Genomic DNA, 18,199 nt, shown 5'->3' with positions numbered 1-18,199 from the left:
CTAATCATATGCTAAATATTGCAAGTCAAACTTATGTAAGAGGTAGCCTAAGATAATTGTCTATAAAATGATGATAGTCTCACATTAGTGCAGTAGTAGATGGTGAGACATGGAGCCTGAAAGCCAAAAGTTAAAAACATTTGTACACTTTTGCTCTTCAGTGTAATTTGACAGAAAATGCTTTCCTTTTTCCTAATACTGGAACGCTCCATTAAGAGTTGCTAAGGCTAGTTTCACACTAACGTTTATTCCATGCAGCGCACGGCGCCGCTAAGCCACGCCCCCTGCCGACTCCCTGCCCGCCCCATCCGCTCATCGCCGCCTACTATCGCACACCCTATCTTTAGCATAGGGTGCGCAGATCGTGCGCTAGTAGGATTTTAGCGTGCGCTGCGCACTTTTGAAGGTGCGCCGGTGTGCGCCGAACGCATGTTGCATTTTGGCGCACCTTCAAAAGTGCACAGCGCACGCTAAAATCCTACTAGCGCACGATCTGCGCACCCTAAGCTAAAGACAGGGTGCGCAGATCGCATGCAGCCGTGTGCGATAGTAGGCGGCGATGACCGGATGGGGCGGGCAGGGAGCCGGCAGGGGGCGTGGCTTAGCAGCGCCGTGCGCTGCATGGAATAAACGCTAGTGTGAAACTAGCCTAACAGTATTTTTATGATTGGGAAAGTTTTTTTTTTCTCCACTTATATTTAAGCAATGTGTTATTTTTTGTGCGTCCTCTCATGTCTGACAAGCACGGAGCTGTATGTAAAGCTCTTCCCACACTCTCCGCACGTGTACGGCTTCACTCCTGTGTGAGTCCGCTGGTGTTTTACAAGGGATGACGCTTGTGTAAAACACTTCCCACAGTCAGAACAAGAAAATGGTTTTTGTCCAGTGTGAATTCTCTCGTGATTCACAAGGGCCGAGGTCTGAGAAAAGCTTTTCCCACATTTTCTGCATGCATACGGCTTTTCACCAGTATGAATACGGACATGTTTCACCAGAGCGGAGCTGTGAGAGAACGTTTTCCCGCAGTCTCTACAAGGATATGGCCGCTCTCCTGTGTGAGTTCTCTGATGGTTGGCCAAGGCGGACTTGTCCATAAATGATTTTGGGCACTGGCTGCAGGCAAAAGGTTTTTCCCCTGAGTGTGTTCTCAGATGTTTTAGCAGACCAGAACTATCCGTGAAGCTTTTCTCACATTCATTACAAGCATAGGGCCCCTGTCCTGTGTGAATCCGCTGATGACGCACAAGATGGGACCTCCGGATAAAGCATTTTTCACAATTAGAACAAGAATATGGCTTCTCCCCTGTGTGAGTTCTCAAGTGAGTGAGAAGATTGGAGCTCTGAGCAAACTTTTTACCACATTTGCTGCACACGTATGGCCGCTCACCCGTGTGTGATCGCTGGTGTCTCACAAGGTGCAACTTACATATATACCTCTTGTCACATTCACTGCAGGCATATGGCTTCTCCCCGGTGTGCGTCCTTCTATGTATGACAAGCTGGGAGCTATCAATGAAAGTTTTTCCGCATATCCCACAGGAATAAGGTCTCTCGCCTGCATGGATTCTCTGGTGTCTTAATAGATGTGAACTACGGTTGAAGCACTTTCCGCAGTCTGTGCATTTGTAAGATCGCTCAGTGAGGTGGGATTTATGCTCAACCATCACTTCACACTTGGTGGCACCTGACCCAACCCACGTTGTTCCTTCAGACTGGTCACCAATTGGCTGAACTAAAGATTTATTACAATTATTGACGCTTTGGTCTACCAGGTCTTGTCTGGTAGCATCTTCTGAATGATAGACTGGCTGCTCGACGCCATTGCACTTTTGCACTTGTAACATAAATTCTTGTTCGCCGGACACAGAATTTCCCACTTCCCAATCTGTGCTGGACACATCAGTCTCATCAGAAAAATACTCATTCTCCCTTTTCACTGTGATGGGTTGCGGATCTGCAACAGAAAAAAAACAGAATATTCACATATGACCTTTGCTGTATTTGCACCATGGTTAGTAGAAACCTAATCAACCAGGGTGGGAGTTTCATTTAGGCAATGACAACTTTTCTATGATAGGTGACAAAGGAAGGGACTACGACCCGAAAGCAGTAAGTGGGGCCAAGTGTGGGATTAAATATTCAATTTAAGGTATCCTGACCTGACGTCAGAGGCAGACAGGCCACCATATGTCAGAACAAAAAAAATCTATTACCATTATTGAAACCTTGTTCTACCAGGTCTTGTCTTGTAGAGTCTCCAGAACGACAGACCGGCTTCTCCTCTCCATTGCACATTTCCACTGGTAACATAAGTTCTTGTTTAACGTACACAGAACGTTCCGCTGTCCAATATCTGGAGGACACATCAGTTTCAGAAAAATACTCTGGCTCTTCTTTGACTGTGATGGATTGTGCAGCTGAAAGACAAACACAAAAGATTTATATGTGACCCTTAGGCTGGAATCTAAAAGACGCCATGTGCACAAAGACTTAGGATATGTTCACACCAAGTGTTTTTGTTTTTTTAGGAGTTCAAAAACCATAAATCGGCACAAGGCAGAGGTCTAAGAAAAGATCGATGAGAAAAAATGAAAATAAGACATAGGAGAGCTGAAAGACCTTCTCTGACTTAGAGGATTCAGAGACACACTACAGATTCATTCCTCTTGTTCCGGGATACAAACTAGAAAGTGATTTTGATGATTAAGTACTTAAAATCCTATAAGCTTTGAAGGGGAGGCAAATTCTCTAATTTGGAGACTCACAATCTGTTTTCTATCTTGTAATAACACCCCAAAGGGAGCAGGGATGGAACGTACTACTGATGTACTATGTGGGCGTGTTTGGACCCTCATGCATTAGCAGAGAGAGGGTCTCTGGACTCCATTATAAGAGTCAGTGATAAACGGTCATAGAGGAGCGCTTAGGAAGCAACCCAGGGGCAGACAAAAATGTCAGGTCTCCACCGAAGCTCCAGCCGAAAACCTCCAATGGAGGATAGGAGCAATGAGAAAATGGAAACGGTCATAGGAGCGCAGGAAAGAGACTCAGACAAGAGATGGGGTTAAACCACAACGCGTTTCGACGGATCCGTCTTCATCAGGTGTATGGACTCCATTATAGCACTTTGATAAAGAAAAGTAGAGCTGGAAAAGTGGCCATGTATGAGTGCACCTATCTCCGTGGTAGTTTTATGGCAGAGGGTGATGGGGCGAGTTGTATGACAAGTAGGAGTCTTCTATGTCATATATTAATTGTGGAGTATAAATACTAGATCACATAAAATACATAAAAAATAGCTTTATTACCATTATAAAAACTTTGGTCTACCATGTCTCGCCTTGTTGAGTCTTCTGAGTGACACACCGGCTGCTCAAGGCCACTGTAATTTTGAGATTGTACTAAAGGCTTTTGTTCGTGGTACATAGAACTTTCCGCCGTCCAATATCTTGTGGACAGATCGGTCTCTGAACAATACTCAGGTTCCTTTTTCACTGCAAATGGTCGCATGTCTACAAAAGGGGAATAAAAGATTCATACGTGACCTTTGTTGCATAGATCTAACCAACCATGGTGGAATTATCATCCCCTGAGGAAGAAGTGATTTTCACTTTGAAACGCGTTGGGAATTTGAATAAAGCAGCGATCTTTTGATGTAGGAGTGATTGTGTGTCATGTTAAGCAGCACATAAAAACAACTAAAAGCTCCATTAATTCATATTTTCCTTGAGCTGGATATTACTTTCATATAGTTCCCCATGGCTGGGTGTCCATTAGCTGAGTCTCAGTCCTTCTCAGCCCATATTCACACTATGTCACTTGACCTATGGTGAGGTTTTACTACTAGAAGTTAGGATCGTCCCGAATAGGGTCACCGTGATGTGGTGGGATGGCTTTTATGTTTTTGTGATCAAGATTATGTTAACAAAGAATCCTATGTTATTTTCATGCACTATTGCTATTTATTTACTGCAGTGTATTTGCTTATTTTGCTTTTATCTCTGGTCTTGTCTGTTTTATACTGTATAATAACTGTGAAGTATAAATTTTAGATCACATAAATTACATAAAAATAGCTTTTTTACCATTATAAAAACTTTGGTCTACCAGGTCTTGCCTTCTGGAGTCTTCTGCATCATAGGCCGGCTGCTCAGGTCCACTGCAATTTTGTGATCGCACCAAAAGGTTCTGTTTGTGACACATAGAACTTTCCGCCGTCCAATATCTCATGCACACATCGGTCTCTGAAAAATACTCAGGTTCCTTTTTCACTGCAAATGGTTGCACGTCTACAAAAGGTGAATAAAAGATTCATACGTGACCTTTGTTGCATAGATCAAACCAACCATGGTGGGATTATCATGTAGGCAATGGAGGTCTAAGAGCGGAGTACATGCTTTGCCTATAATGGCTGATGAGGGAAAGGGACTTTAACTATAAAGAAGAGTGAGGGGCGGTATATTCTGAAAAACGGGAATAAATGTTTAGGTTAGGGGTTTCAGAGGCAAACTGGTCACTCTGCGCTTATCACCACTTTTTAAGTTGGAAAGCATTCCTGATATTTCCCATCAAATCTCAGGGCCTTGTCAGGAGAGCAAAATTCTCCATTTTTGGTGAGTTGGGCTCTGTATAAGTGCATATTTATGATATTTATGAAAAGCGATTACTGAATTAAACCAATAATTCTTCTTCTGTAAAATGGGCATACAGTATATATTGGGAAGGGGTGTTGGATATATACCAATGTACACTGCTCAAAAAAATAAAGGGAACACTTAAACAACACAATGTAACTACAAGTCAATCACACTTGTGTGAAATCATCCTGTCCAGTTACGAAGCAACACCGATTGTGAACTAATTTCTCCTGCTGTTGTGCAAATGGAACAGACAACAGGTAGAAAGGATATGTAATTAGCAAGACAACCCCTATAAAGAAGTGGTTCTGCAGTGGGTGACCACAGACCATTTCTCTGTTCTCATCCTTTGTGGCTGTTGTTTTGGACACTTTTGCATTTTGTCATTGCTCTCACCCCTAGAAGTACAGTACCATGATGCGGTGTCCACAACCCACAGAAGTTGCCCAGGTAGTGCAGCTCATCCAGGATAATAATAATAAATTTAATTTTTATAGCGCCGACATATTCCGCAGCACTTTACATTTCAGAGGGGATTTGTACAGACGATAGACATTACAGGATAACAATAATCACATAGATCATAGATACCAAGAGGAATGAGGGCCCTGCGCGCAAGCTTACAGTCTATGAGGAAAGAGGTAGACACGAAAGGTGGGTGGTAACAGTTGCCCTGATTGTATGGACCAGCCATAATGTTAAGTGTGTAACAGTACAAACACAGAGGGCTAATGGATGCATAAAGCATGTGGGAACATGATGCAGGGAACCTGGTTATGGTGAAACTTTTGGCTGTGCCACACAGGGATAGATTAGGTTAATGTGTTGAGGCGATAGGCCTGTCTGAATAAATGCGTTTTCAGGGCACGCTTAAAATTGTGGGGATTGGGAACTAATTGTATTGACCTGGGAAGTGCATTCCAAAGAATTGGCGCGGCACGTGTAAAGTCTTGGAGACGGGAGTGGGAGGTTCTGACTATTGAGGATGCTAACCTCAGGTCATCAGCAGAACGGAGGGCGCGGGTAGGGTAGGATGGCACATCAATGTGAGCTGTAGCAAGAAGGGTAGCTGTGTCTGACAGCATAGTGTCCAAAGCATGGAGCCGACACCAGGAGACAGGCTTGTATACCTGGAGACGCGAAGGCGGCAATAGGAGGGCAACAACCCAGCAAAAGGACTGCTACCTCCTCCTTTATACAAAGAGAAGCAGTGCCAGAGCCCTGCAAAATTACCTCCAGCAGGCCACTAACATCATGTCCTTGAGGCATTTGCACTGAAGTTGGATCAGCCTGTAATTTGATTTTCCACTCTGATTTTGAGTATTATGCAAAATTCAGACCTCCGTGGGATATAAATTTTGATTTAAATTGATCATTTTTATGTGTTATTGTTCTCAACACATTCCACTATGTAATGAATAAGGATTTGCCACTGGAATTCAGTTATATCTAGGATGTGGCATTTTAGTGTTCCCTTTATTTTTTTTGAGCAGTGTATATTTGCTACTAAATTGCTTTCATAAACAAGAAACTTGCTTATTCACAGTGATTAACAATTTAAAGGGAATCTGTCAGCAGGGTTTTTCTACCAAATCTGAGAGCAGCATTATTTAGGGAATGAGACCTGGATTCCAGCGATGTGTTACTTACTGGGCTGCTTGCTGTATTTTTGATAAACTCACTATTTTATCAGCAGGAGATTATCACCACATGACTAGTACCCCTGTTACTATGTAGTTCTCCACATTCACGAGCTCTGTATAGCCTCGCCCCCACCACTGATTGACAGCTTTCTTTGTACACAGTGCATAGGCAGAAATCTGCTACTCAGTGATAGGGACGTGGTTGGACTACCTGGCAGCAGATTTACTAGTCCTCTAGTGATAATCCCCAATAGATAAAGCAGTGGTTTTATAAAAACTACAACAAGCAGCCGAGTAAGTAACACATTGCACATGGAATCAGGGCCTCAGTCCCTACACCATGCTGCTATCAGTTGGGCTACCAAAAACCTGGTAACAGATTCCTATTAAGGGTTAAAGGAGGTTTTCCACTACAATGATACTGATGACCTACCCATATCATTTTATTATTATTCCTTCTTCTCTACCAAAGAAAAAAGTGTTGGGGTGTTGGTGACATAGAATGGGTTTATTTCTTGTAATTTATATATATATTTATTGTGAAATATGTGCAATTAATAGAAAAAAAAATAATAAATGAATGAATGGATGAAATAAAACAACATATTACCATTATATAAACTTCGATCTGCCAGATCTTGCCCTATAGTGACTTCAACTCTATGTGACAGACGTCCCGATTTGCTGCCCACAGAACTCTCCGATGTCCAATATCCAGCGGACACTTCAGTCTCTGAATGATACTCCGGCTCCTCTTTCATACCGACGGGCTGCACATCTGCAACCGTAAAACAAGATTCATACACAATCTTAGTTTTCCAATTCTATATATTAAATAAAAGTTGACACAAGTCACGACATTGTTGCAAGAGTTTCTTTTCATCATGGTGTGTTAATGTATGGAAATCGTGTCTAGGCTTTATCAAATGGACTCCTTACAATCTCTATGGCCAAGTGCAGACAAGGTGGATATTTTTCACAAAATCTGCAAGTGTTAAATGCAAATTGTGTCAAGGATTTCACCAGAGAATGTTAGGAGTTGGAAGGGACCTCCTGGGTCATCTGGCCCAACCCCTTGCTCAATGCAGAATTCACTAAATCATCCGAGTCAGATGTCTGTCCAGCCTCTGTTTGAAGACTTCCATTGAAGGAGAACTCACCACCTCTCGTGGCAGCCTGTTCCACTCATTGATCACTCTGTCAAAAAATGTTTTCTAATATCTAATCTATATCTTCTCCTTTTTAGTTTCATCCCATTGCTTATCGTGTTTCCCTGTGCAAATGAGAATAAGGACGATCCCTCTACATTGTAACAACCCCATACTCATTGGTGATCCCCTTTCCCCATCTGCCGACAACCACATACTTATTGGTGATCCCCTTTCCCCATCTGCCACTAATCTTTTCTCTCTAACTTCCTCTTTCAACTTTGCACAGCTTACAAACTCTCCTACAAGTGAAGACCGGAATAGTCTGGACCTGATATTCTCCCGGCACGGCTCAGTGAATGATTTTAATAACTCCCCTCTCCCGCTCTCTGACCACACCCTTCTTTCATTCTCTGTCAGAAACTTTCACCCACTGAGGATACCCCCAACTTACCATACATATCAGAATATACGTGCCATTAACACCCAAAAACTTACGAAGAATTTGCAGTCATCATTGGCCCCAATCTCCTCCCTCTCATGTCCTGACTCTGCACCGAAATATTATAATGACACACTGCAAAGTGCCCCAGACAAAGCTACACCTCCTACACATAGGACAACTCGGCACAGATGGCGACAACCCTGGCACACGCTGCAAACACATTTTCTCCAGCGGTGCTCCAAGTGCGCCAAACATCTGTGGAGAAAATCCAACTTGGCAGAAGATTTAATCCATTATAAGTTTTCCTTTTTAAATCAAATAATTTTTATGGAGGAACGCAAAGAAAATGACATTACATACATATGCACGCAAAAGTATATAGACAGTATTACTTTCCTTTTTTAAAAGAGAATACAGTAAAACCAAAAACATCCCCCTAAACAAAAAAAACAGAACCCTTCCCTATTCCCCCCCAACGTCACGCTTCCAAAATCTTTGTCTAGCTATTTCATGTTGCACACATTCTTACAACCCTAGTATCCCATCTCTGACCAGATCTACAGAGGCCAGCCAAGGAAAGTCCAACGAGCCTCCCCAAATTGCCCTCGTAATGATTCATTGTACCTCTCTTCATGAAAACGCTCCGCTCTATAAGAATTACAAAGTTATCTCTGCTCAAACACTCCATTCTAGTAGGAGGATTTTCGTCTTGCCAGTGCAGTGTAATAGTCTTCCTTGCAACATAAAGCATTCTGGCTATTGCAAGTCTGCCCCATCTATTTGTCGCCACCCCCTCCACACATCCTAAAATGCATGTCAATGGATCTCAAGAAACACTTGTGCCCATCACTTTCTCTATTAAATTTATGACCACTATCTGGAACAGGACCACAGCATGTGGAGGCTGTCAGCTTCTTCCATCGTACACCTCGGACAATTAGAGCCCGCCCGTAGTCCGGCCTTTTTCATCCACCCAGGGGTCCTGTATACCCTATGTATGGTGAATAACTGCAATACCCTCCCAGACCCGCTTATAGATATTTTGGGGACATATTGTAGAATCGACTCCTATTGGTCATCCGTTATATCTACCAAATCCCTCGTCCATTTAGCTCTCGCCATCATTGGATGTCTATCCAGAAACGTTTCCAAAAATCCCCTGTAAATTATCGATATAAAACCTTTAGTGCTCCTCTGTGAACCAATTATATTCAGCATACTGTCACTGTGTATCAACAATCGGTGACCTTCTCCACTGTCTAGAAAATGCCTGCCGCAACTGCAGATACTGATACAACATATTACGCTCCATAGGGAACTCTTTCCTGAGTGATTCAAATGTTTTAAACATCCCACCACCCAGCAGCTGCGACACATACCATATACCTATTCTCATCCATGGTCCAAAAGTCCATAGGTTTGACAATTCGGTCAACTGTGGGTCATGCCAAATGGATGTGTATCTCTTGTATTCCCCTCCACTGCTTAATTTATTTCCACAGTTTCTCAAGCAACGCCAATGTTGGAAACCTCCTAGGACTCAACCGAAATCTACCCACCTCCAAGGCAGCCAACAATGGGTCCCTCCCCACCACATGAGAAATAACCTTCCCCACTGAACTAGTGAAATTGTGATTCCCCATCCCACAAAGTGCTGGTATTGAGACCCAATGTAATACAGCCATGGGTTGGGAACAGCCAGGCCCCCACCATACTTAAGGCCCGTCTCACATAGCGAGATCGCTAGGGAGATCGCTGATGAGTCACCAATTTGTGACGCAACAGCGATCTCGCTACATGTGACACCTAGCGGCGGTCCTAGGCCATTTTTTCATCGTCGGCGTCCCGCTGGCCAGCGCACATCGCTGTGTTTGACGCCGTTGAGCGACCTCGCTGGCGACGCAGAACTCCAGGGACGCAGGCTGCGTCCAGAATAGCTGCTGTGTAACAACGCACCAGCGATCCTTACCAGGCCGCATCGTTGTCGGGATAGCTGGTGCGTCGTTGAAGAGATCTGCCTGTTTGGTAGCTTACTAGCGACCATGCAGCGACGCACCAGCGATCCCTACCAGGTCGTATCATTGTCGGGATCGCTGATGCGTCGCTCTGTGAAACGGGACCCTTAGGCTGTTGCATCAGTTCTAGCTTAATACGCGCTCGGCCTCCTTTCCATATCAAGTCACGAAAGATGGCATTAATCTTGTAAAATCTATTCTGAGGAAACCAAACCGGTGCCTTGTGCAACACATACAGGAGCTGAGGCATAAGTATCATCTTAATTAAATTTGCACGCCCAGCCATTGTTAAGTTTAGTTTCCTCCATGCCGTGATTTTTTGTTTAAATTTGCCCATCAATGGGTTCAAATTTAGCCTTTCATAGACTTCAATATTACTTGACACCCTAATGCCCAGGTAGGTGAACTCCTCCACCGCCTGAACCTGAATTGGCCAATCCCCCTCAACAAGAGTCCCATGATCCAGCGGCAACAGTACAGATTTGTCCCAATTAATACAAATCCCAGATAAACCAGCGTACTCATCAAGGACCGCCATCACTGCCCTCAAGGAGTCCCCTACATCCCCCAAGAACAACAACATGTCGTCAGCGTAACGGGCCACATTTTCCTCATGTGTTCCATATTTAAATCCTACAATAGTTTGTTCCCACCGTATCACCGCCACCAGTGGCTCAACTGCTATAGCAAACAGCAAAGGGGACAAGGAGGGACACCCGTCATGTGCCCCTAAACAAGGAGAACTCCTCAGACAGCCGCCCATTGACACGTACTCTAGCTCTAGAAGCAGTGTACAAAAACTAAACCCATCTGATGAACACCTCCCCAAAGCCCATATGACGCAGTGTGGCCCGCAAGTATCTCCACTTTACACTATCAAATGCTTTGGCCGCGTCTAATGTCAGGATCGCTCTATGCCCTACATTGTCCGCTTTCACGTTAATGAAGAGTCTCTTCAAATTTGTCGCTGTGGATTTGTGAGGCATGAAGCCCACCTGGTTTGGATGTATTATAGATGTTATGACCTTGTTGAGACGGTTAGCCATCATTTTGGCCAAGTGTTTTACATCTGTCGTTAGCAATGAGATTGGGCGGTACGATGTCGGTGCGGTGGGGTCTTTGCCTTTCTTAGGAAGCACAACAATTGCTTACCGCATAGACCGCGGGAGTTCACCCCTGTCTACCCCCGCCCTATACACTTCCAGCAAAACTTTCCCAAATCTTTTATACACCTCCCCGGGAAAACCATCCACCCCTGGAGCTCTATAATTAACCATAGAGGCCAACGCCACCTCCAACTCCTTTAAGTCAAATGGGTCATCTAGAAAATGTTGGGACTCTGCCGACAGTTTCGAAAGCTCAGCTCTGACCAAGAAATCAATCTCAGCATCTGTGACTTATATAGATTATTATAGAAGCCTACCATTCCAATATACCCAGGGTATCTCTAACTTACCGCCCAGCCTCCCCCTTCAAGGCAAGTATTTAGGCATTATCTCTGCGCAGCAGCCACCAAGGCCAAGAAATGACCGTCTCTCTCTCCTTCCTCAAAATATTGCATAGTTCAAAACATCTTTTTTCGTTCTGCCTTCCGCAGAGACAGCGCACTAACACCGGCCTGAGCCTTTTTAAGTCTCTCCTCCGCCCTGGTGGACGGGTTCAGGGTCAGTTCCTCCTCCGCCTCCCTTAGCTCCCTAAATATCAACTGGTGTTTTTGTTTAGTGCTCATCTGAACCTTAGATATCCCTTTAATACAGATCCCCCTAAAAAAGGCCTTCCTAGCCTCCCAAACAATACCTTAATGCGCCGTACCACCATTAACCCCTTAACCCCCAAGGGTGGCTTGCACGTTAATGTCCGGGCCAATTTTTACAATTCTGATCACTGTCCCTTTATGAGGTAATAACTCTGGAACGCTTCCATGGATCCCGGTGATTCTGACATTGTTTTCTCGTGACATATTGTACTTCATGTTAGTGGTAAAATTTCATTCATATAACTTGCGTTTATTTGTGAAACAAATGGAAATTTGGCGAAAATTTTGCAATTTTCCAACTTTGAATTTTTATGCCCTTAAATCAGAGATACGGCACACATTTCCCACATGTTTACTTTACATCAGCACAATTTTGGAACCAAAATTTTTTTTTGTTAGGAAGTTATAAGGGTTAAAAATTGACCAGCGATTTCTCATTTTTGCAACACCATTTTATTTTTACGGACCACATCACATTTGAAGTCACTTTGAGGGGTCTGTATGATAGAAAATACCAAAAAGTGACACCATTCTAAAAACTGCACCCCTCAAGGTGCTCAAAACCACATTCAAGAAGTTTATTAACCCTTCAGGTGCTTCACAGGAATTTTTTGAATATTTAAAAAAAAAAAAAAAAAAATCAACATTTAACTTTTTTTCACAAAAAAAATACTTCAGGTTCAATTTTTTTTATTTTAACCAAGGAAAATTTTTACAGAAAAAACTAAATATCTTTTCCTGTACTGGAAAAACAGGCGTATAGTATCCTTATCCGTCCTTTAACTCTCCATATCCAGTCCCGCATCAGATCCCTCAATGCAAGGATCCGTTATGACTTAACCTTGTGAACAATAGTAACACCACAAAAATCTTCCAGGAGGCTACCAGAAGCGCCAAGTAGGAAAACAAGCAATTCATGAGACCCTCAGTCAGCAGAGTCTCTAGCCTTCTCCAGCCGCAGTTGTTTTGTGTTGCAGTCCAGCCATCTAAGTGCATCTTTGGCTTCAGTGAAAATGTGAACTTTGTTTGCAGCTACAATCCGCAACTTGGCACGGTATAGCATGGAATACGTCACACCAATCTCCCGTAGCCTTTTCTTGATGTCGATAAACCTAGCTCTCTGCTTCTGCACTTTGATAGAATAATCCGGAAAGAAGGAAATTGCGGAGCCATTAATCGCGAGATCGTGGTGGTCCCTAGCTAGCTTCAAAATGGTATATCTGTCCCGATAATGGAGCACTTTAGCTATTACAGTCTGTGGTGGATGGCCAGGGTGGAGGGGATATGTAGGGCCCCGGTGGGCTCGTTCAATGGCATAGAACCGAGACAGCTTATCAGCACCCATTTTATCCATTAGCCACTTCTCAAGAATTCCGTAGGGGTATTGCCCTCAGCTTTTTCCGGCACGCCGACCAGCCTCAGATTCGTCGAGACCTGTTTTCCAGGTCGTCCACTTTGGCCTGGACAGCATTGAGGGCCAATGCCATTTGCTTAGATTCCTTCTCGGCTCTCACTATATAGTCCTCTGCAGAGCTGACTCTTTTTTCAACTTTTCCTACCCATGCTGATAATGGAGGAATCACAGTGTATAATGGCGCGAAAAACATCTTTTAGAGTCGGGTCCTCCAGCAAGAGCAACTCCCCATCTTCCCCAGCATCAGCTCTGCAGCCACCTCGCCATGTCCTGCATTGCCTCCCTGTGAGCCGCTCCGGCTCCCGTGCTCGCTCTCATCATCGTCTTTCTCCTCCAGCTCCTGCTCCCCTTCACCCCTCTCAGTTTGCTGACAGCGTCCATCTGCCTCCTCTCTCCCTGAGCTGGTCCCTCCTCCACTTCAATCTCACTGGTGCCATGGGAGCCATCTTGGGCCTTCCTGTCCGGACCCCCGGCGTTCTTTCTGAGGCCTCTTTTGCCGGTCATGGATGGCGCCTGTACATTCCAAGTGGTTTGTAGGATCACTGCACCTTAAGCCTCACAGTGGGGATGAACTGGAGCGTCTCTGGGTGCCACAAGGAATGTCCTGGCTAGATGCTGTGCGGGAGCTGTAGCAACACACCTCTGCTCACATTTCACTCCAGGCCACGTCCCCCAATCCATCATAGGTTTAAAAACATACAACTCTGCCTTTCACCTCCCCCACCAAACTTACTTCAACAACCTCAGCACTATCCAATAATCCCAAACGACTATTTGACACTTTTCATTCTTTCCTCAATTCAAGAGAACAGGCCCCAACACTGACCTCAGTGATGATGATCTGATCAATTATTTTAACCCCTTCATGACCCAGCCTATTTTGACCTTAACGACCTGGCCATTTTTTGCAATTCTGACCAATGTCCCTTTATGAGGTAATAACTCAGGAACGCTTCAATGCATCCTAGCGATTCCGAGATTGTTTTTTCGTGACATATTGGGCTTCATGATAGTGGTAAATTTAGGTCGATAATTTTTGCGTTTGTGAAAAAAATGGAAATGTGGCGAAAATTTTGAAAATTTTGCAATTTTCAAATATTGAATTTTTATTCTGTTAAACCAGAGTTATGTGACACAAAATAGTTAGTAAATAACATTTCCCACATGTCTACTTTACATCAGCACAATTTTGGAAACATTTTATTTTGTTAGGAACTTATAAGGGTTAAAAGTTGACCAGTAATTTCTCATTTTTACAACAAAATTTACAAAATCATTTTTTTAGGGACCACCTCACATTTGAAGTCACTTTGAGGGGTCTATATGGCAGAAAATACCCAAAAGTGACACCATTCTAAAAACTGAACCCCTCAAAACTACATTAAAGAAGATTATTAACCCTTCAGGTGCTTCACAGGAACCAAAGCAACATGGAATGAGAAAATGGACATTTTAATTTTTCCAACCAAAATTTTCTTTTAGCATCAGTTTTTTCATTTTCACATGGGTAACAGGATAAAATGTATCCTAAAAATTGTTGGGCAATTTCTCCTGAGTACACCGATACCTCATATGTGGTCATAAACCACTGTTTGGGAGCATGGCAGGGATCAGAAGGCAAGGAGCGCCATTTTACTTTTTGAATGTAAAATATGCTTGAATATTTAGCGGTTGCCATGTCGCGTTTGGAGAGCCCCTGTGTGTCTAAACAGTAGAAACACCCACAAGTGACCCCATTTTGGAAACTAGACCCCCAAGGAGCTTATCTAGATGTGTGGTGAGCACTTTGAACCCCCAAGTGCTTCACAGAAGTTTATAACACAGAGCTGTGAAAATAAAAAAATATTTTTTTTCCTCAAAAAATGATTTTTAGCCCACTATTTTTTATTTTCACAAGGGTAACAGGATAAATTGGACCCCAAAAGTTGTTGTCCAGTTTGTCCTGAGTACGCTGGTACCCCATATATGGGGGGAGACCACTGTTCGGGGACACGTTGGGGCTCGGAATGGAAGTAGTGACGTTTTGAAATGCCGACTTGATGGAATGGTCTGTGGGCGTCATGTTACGTTTGCAGAGCCCCTGATGTACCTAAACAGTGGAAACCCCGCACAAGTAACATAGTAACATAGTTATTAAGGTTGAAGGGAGACTTTAAGTCCATCTAGTTCAACCCATATCCTATCCGAACTTGCCCTAACATGTTGATCCAGAGGAAGGCAAAAAAAACCCATGTGGCAACAGTAAGCTTCACATTGGGGAAAAAAATTCCTTCCCGACTCCACATACGGCAATCAGACTAGCTCCCTGGATCAACGCAATATTAAGGAGACTAGTGTATATACCCTGTAATATTATACTTTTCAAGAAAGGCATCTAGTCCCTTCTTAAATTTTAGTAGTGAATCACTCATTACAACATCATATGGCAGAGAGTTCCATAGTCTCACTGCTCTTACAGTAAAGAATCCGCGTCTGTGAGTATGCTTAAACCTTCTTTCCTCCAGACGTAGAGGATGCCCCCTTGTCCCCGTCACAGGTCTAAGAGTAAAAAGATCATTAGAAAGGTCTTTGTATTGTCCCCACATATATTTATACATTGTAATAAGATCACCCCTAAGCCTTCGATTCTCCAAACTAAATAACCCCAAGTGTAATAATCTGTCTTGGTATTGCAGACCCCCTAGTTCCCTAATAACCTTGGTTGCTCTTCTCTGCACCCGCTCCAGTTCAGCTATGTCTTTCTTATACACCGGAGACCAGAACTGTACACAGTATTCTAAGTGTGGTCGCACTAGTGACTTATATAGAGGTAAAATTATGTTCTCCTCATGAGCATCTATGCCTCTTTTAATGCATCCCATTATTTTATTTGCCTTTGCAGCAGCTGCTTGACTCTGGCCACTAAATGTGAGTTTGTCGTCCACCCATACACCCAGGTCTTTTTCAGTGACTGTTTTGCCCAGTGTTTTACAATTAAGCACATAATTATACAACTTGTTCGTTCTACCCAAGTGCATGACCTTACATTTATCCCCATTAAAGCTCATTTGCCATTTATCAGCCCAAGCTTCTAGTTTACATAAATCCTCCTGTAATATAAAATTGTCCTCCTCTGTATTAATTACCCTGCAGAGTTTAGTGTCATCTGCAAATATTGAAATTGTACTCTCTATGCCCCCTACAAGGTCATTAATAAATATGTTAAAAAGAAGCGGGCCCAAAACTGACCCCTGTGGTACCCCACTGCTAACCGTGACCCAGTCCGAGTGTGCTCCATTAATAACCACCCTTTGTTTCCTATCCCTGAGCCAGCTCTTAACCCACCTACACATATTTTCCCCTATCCCCATTGTTCTCATTTTATGTATCAACCTTTTGTGTGGCACCGTATCAAAAGCTTTTGAAAAGTCCATGTACACCACGTCCACTGCATTCCCTTGGTCCAGTCCGGAACTTACCTCTTCATAAAAGCTTATCAGATTAGTCTGACAGGAACGGTCCCTTGTAAACCCATGTTGATATTGGGTCATGAGGTTATTTTTCTTCAGATACTCCAGTATAGTATCTCTTAGAAAACCCTCCAGGATTTTACCCACAGTTGAGGTTAAACTTACTGGCCTATAATTTCCAAGTTCAGTTTTTGTCCCCTTTTTGAATATTGGCACCACATTTGCTATATGCCAGTCCTGTGGTACAGACCCTGTTATTATGGAATCTTTAAAGATTAAAAATAGTGGTCTATCTATGACTGCTTAATTCCTGCAGTACTCGGGGGTGTATCCCATCCGGGCCCAGGGATTTGTCAATTTTAGTGATTTGTAGACGCCGCCGTACTTCCTGCTGGGTTAAGCAGGTGACATTTAATGGAGAATTTTTATCCCTGATCATGTTATCCGTCATGGGATTTTCTTGTGTAAATACTGTCGAAAAAAAGTCATTTAGCATATTGGCTTTTTCCTCATCCTCATCCACCATTTCACCCAGACTATTTTTAAGGGGACCAACACTATCATTTTTTAGCTTCTTACTATTTATGTAGTTAAAGAATATTTTGGGATTATTTTTACTTTCTCTGGCAATGAGTCTCTCTGTCTCAATCTTTGCTGTCTTGATTTGCTTTTTACAGAATTTATTTAATCTTCTGTATTTAGTTAATGCCTCATCACTACCTACTTGCTTTAATTCTCTAAATGCTTTATTTTTATCTCTTATTGCGCCCCTTACAGCTCTATTTAGCCATAGTGGTTTCCTCCTATTTCTCGCATGTTTATTCCCATACGGTATATATTGTGCACAGGTCCTATTCAGGATGCTAATAAACGTCTCCCATTTTCTTTGTGTATTTTTATGTCTCAGGATATCGTCCCAGTTAATTGCACCAAGATCATCTCTCATCCTTTGGAAATTTGCCTTCCTGAAGTTTAGTGTCCTTGTAACCCCTCTACTACACATCTTATTAAAGGATACATGAAAACTTATTAATTTGTGATCACTATTACCCAAGTGACCCTCAACCCTTACATTTGATATGCGGTCTGGCCTGTTGGTTAATATTAGGTCTAGCAGTGCCCCCCCTCTTGTTGGGTCCTGAACCAGTTGTGAAAGGTAATTGTCTCTCATCGTTGTCAGAAACCTATTACCTTTGCTGGAACTGCAGGTTTCGGTTCCCCAATGTATTTCAGGGTAGTTGAAGTCCCCCATAATAATGACTTCTCCTTGAGTCGCTGCTTCATCTATTTGCTTTATGAGGATATTCTCTGTAGCTTCCATTATTTTTGGAGATTTATAACAAACCCCTATCAGTAATTTATTATTTTTCCCCCCTCCCCTTATCTCTACCCACAGGGACTCTACATTTTCATTAGATTCATATATATTATCACGAAGGATGGGTTTTAAGGATGATTTTACATATAAACACACGCCTCCCCCTCGCTTATTTGTACGGTCATTTCTGAACAGACTATAGCCCTGTAAATTAACCGCCCAGTCATGGCTCTCATCCAGCCATGTCTCAGATATCCCCACCATGTCATAATTAGGTTCCAACAACATTAACTCCAATTCCTCCATTTTGTTGGCGAGACTTCTGGCATTAGTATACATGCACTTTATGTATCTCTCTGTAACTCTATTCTTTC

General features: G+C 43.0%; 1 protein-coding gene across 4 annotated transcripts in view; it reads right to left on the bottom strand.

Moving 5' to 3' along the window:
* Window positions 1–559: 559 nt before the first annotated feature.
* LOC141100387 (uncharacterized) overlaps window positions 560–18,199 on the bottom strand; it is a 40,445-nt gene continuing 22,805 nt past the window's right edge. For all 4 annotated transcript variants that reach the window (XM_073588840.1, XM_073588843.1, XM_073588842.1 and 1 more), the window contains 5 exons: window positions 6,891–7,058; window positions 4,086–4,289; window positions 3,309–3,512; window positions 2,214–2,417; window positions 560–1,954 (listed from right to left, as the gene is read on the bottom strand). In XM_073588840.1, the coding sequence (XP_073444941.1) occupies window positions 711–1,954; window positions 2,214–2,417; window positions 3,309–3,512; window positions 4,086–4,289; window positions 6,891–7,058 (2,024 nt within the window). In that variant the 3' untranslated portion in view covers window positions 560–710. The remainder of the gene's footprint in view (window positions 1,955–2,213; window positions 2,418–3,308; window positions 3,513–4,085; window positions 4,290–6,890; window positions 7,059–18,199) is intronic.

Source organism: Dendrobates tinctorius, unplaced genomic scaffold (genome assembly GCF_039654945.1).
Source record: "Dendrobates tinctorius isolate UK_male_01 unplaced genomic scaffold, ASM3965494v1 ptg000104l, whole genome shotgun sequence".
Lineage (NCBI taxonomy): Eukaryota > Metazoa > Chordata > Amphibia > Anura > Dendrobatidae > Dendrobates > Dendrobates tinctorius.
Note: the sequence above shows the minus strand (reverse complement) of the source record. Positions and strands in the feature narration are given on the sequence as shown.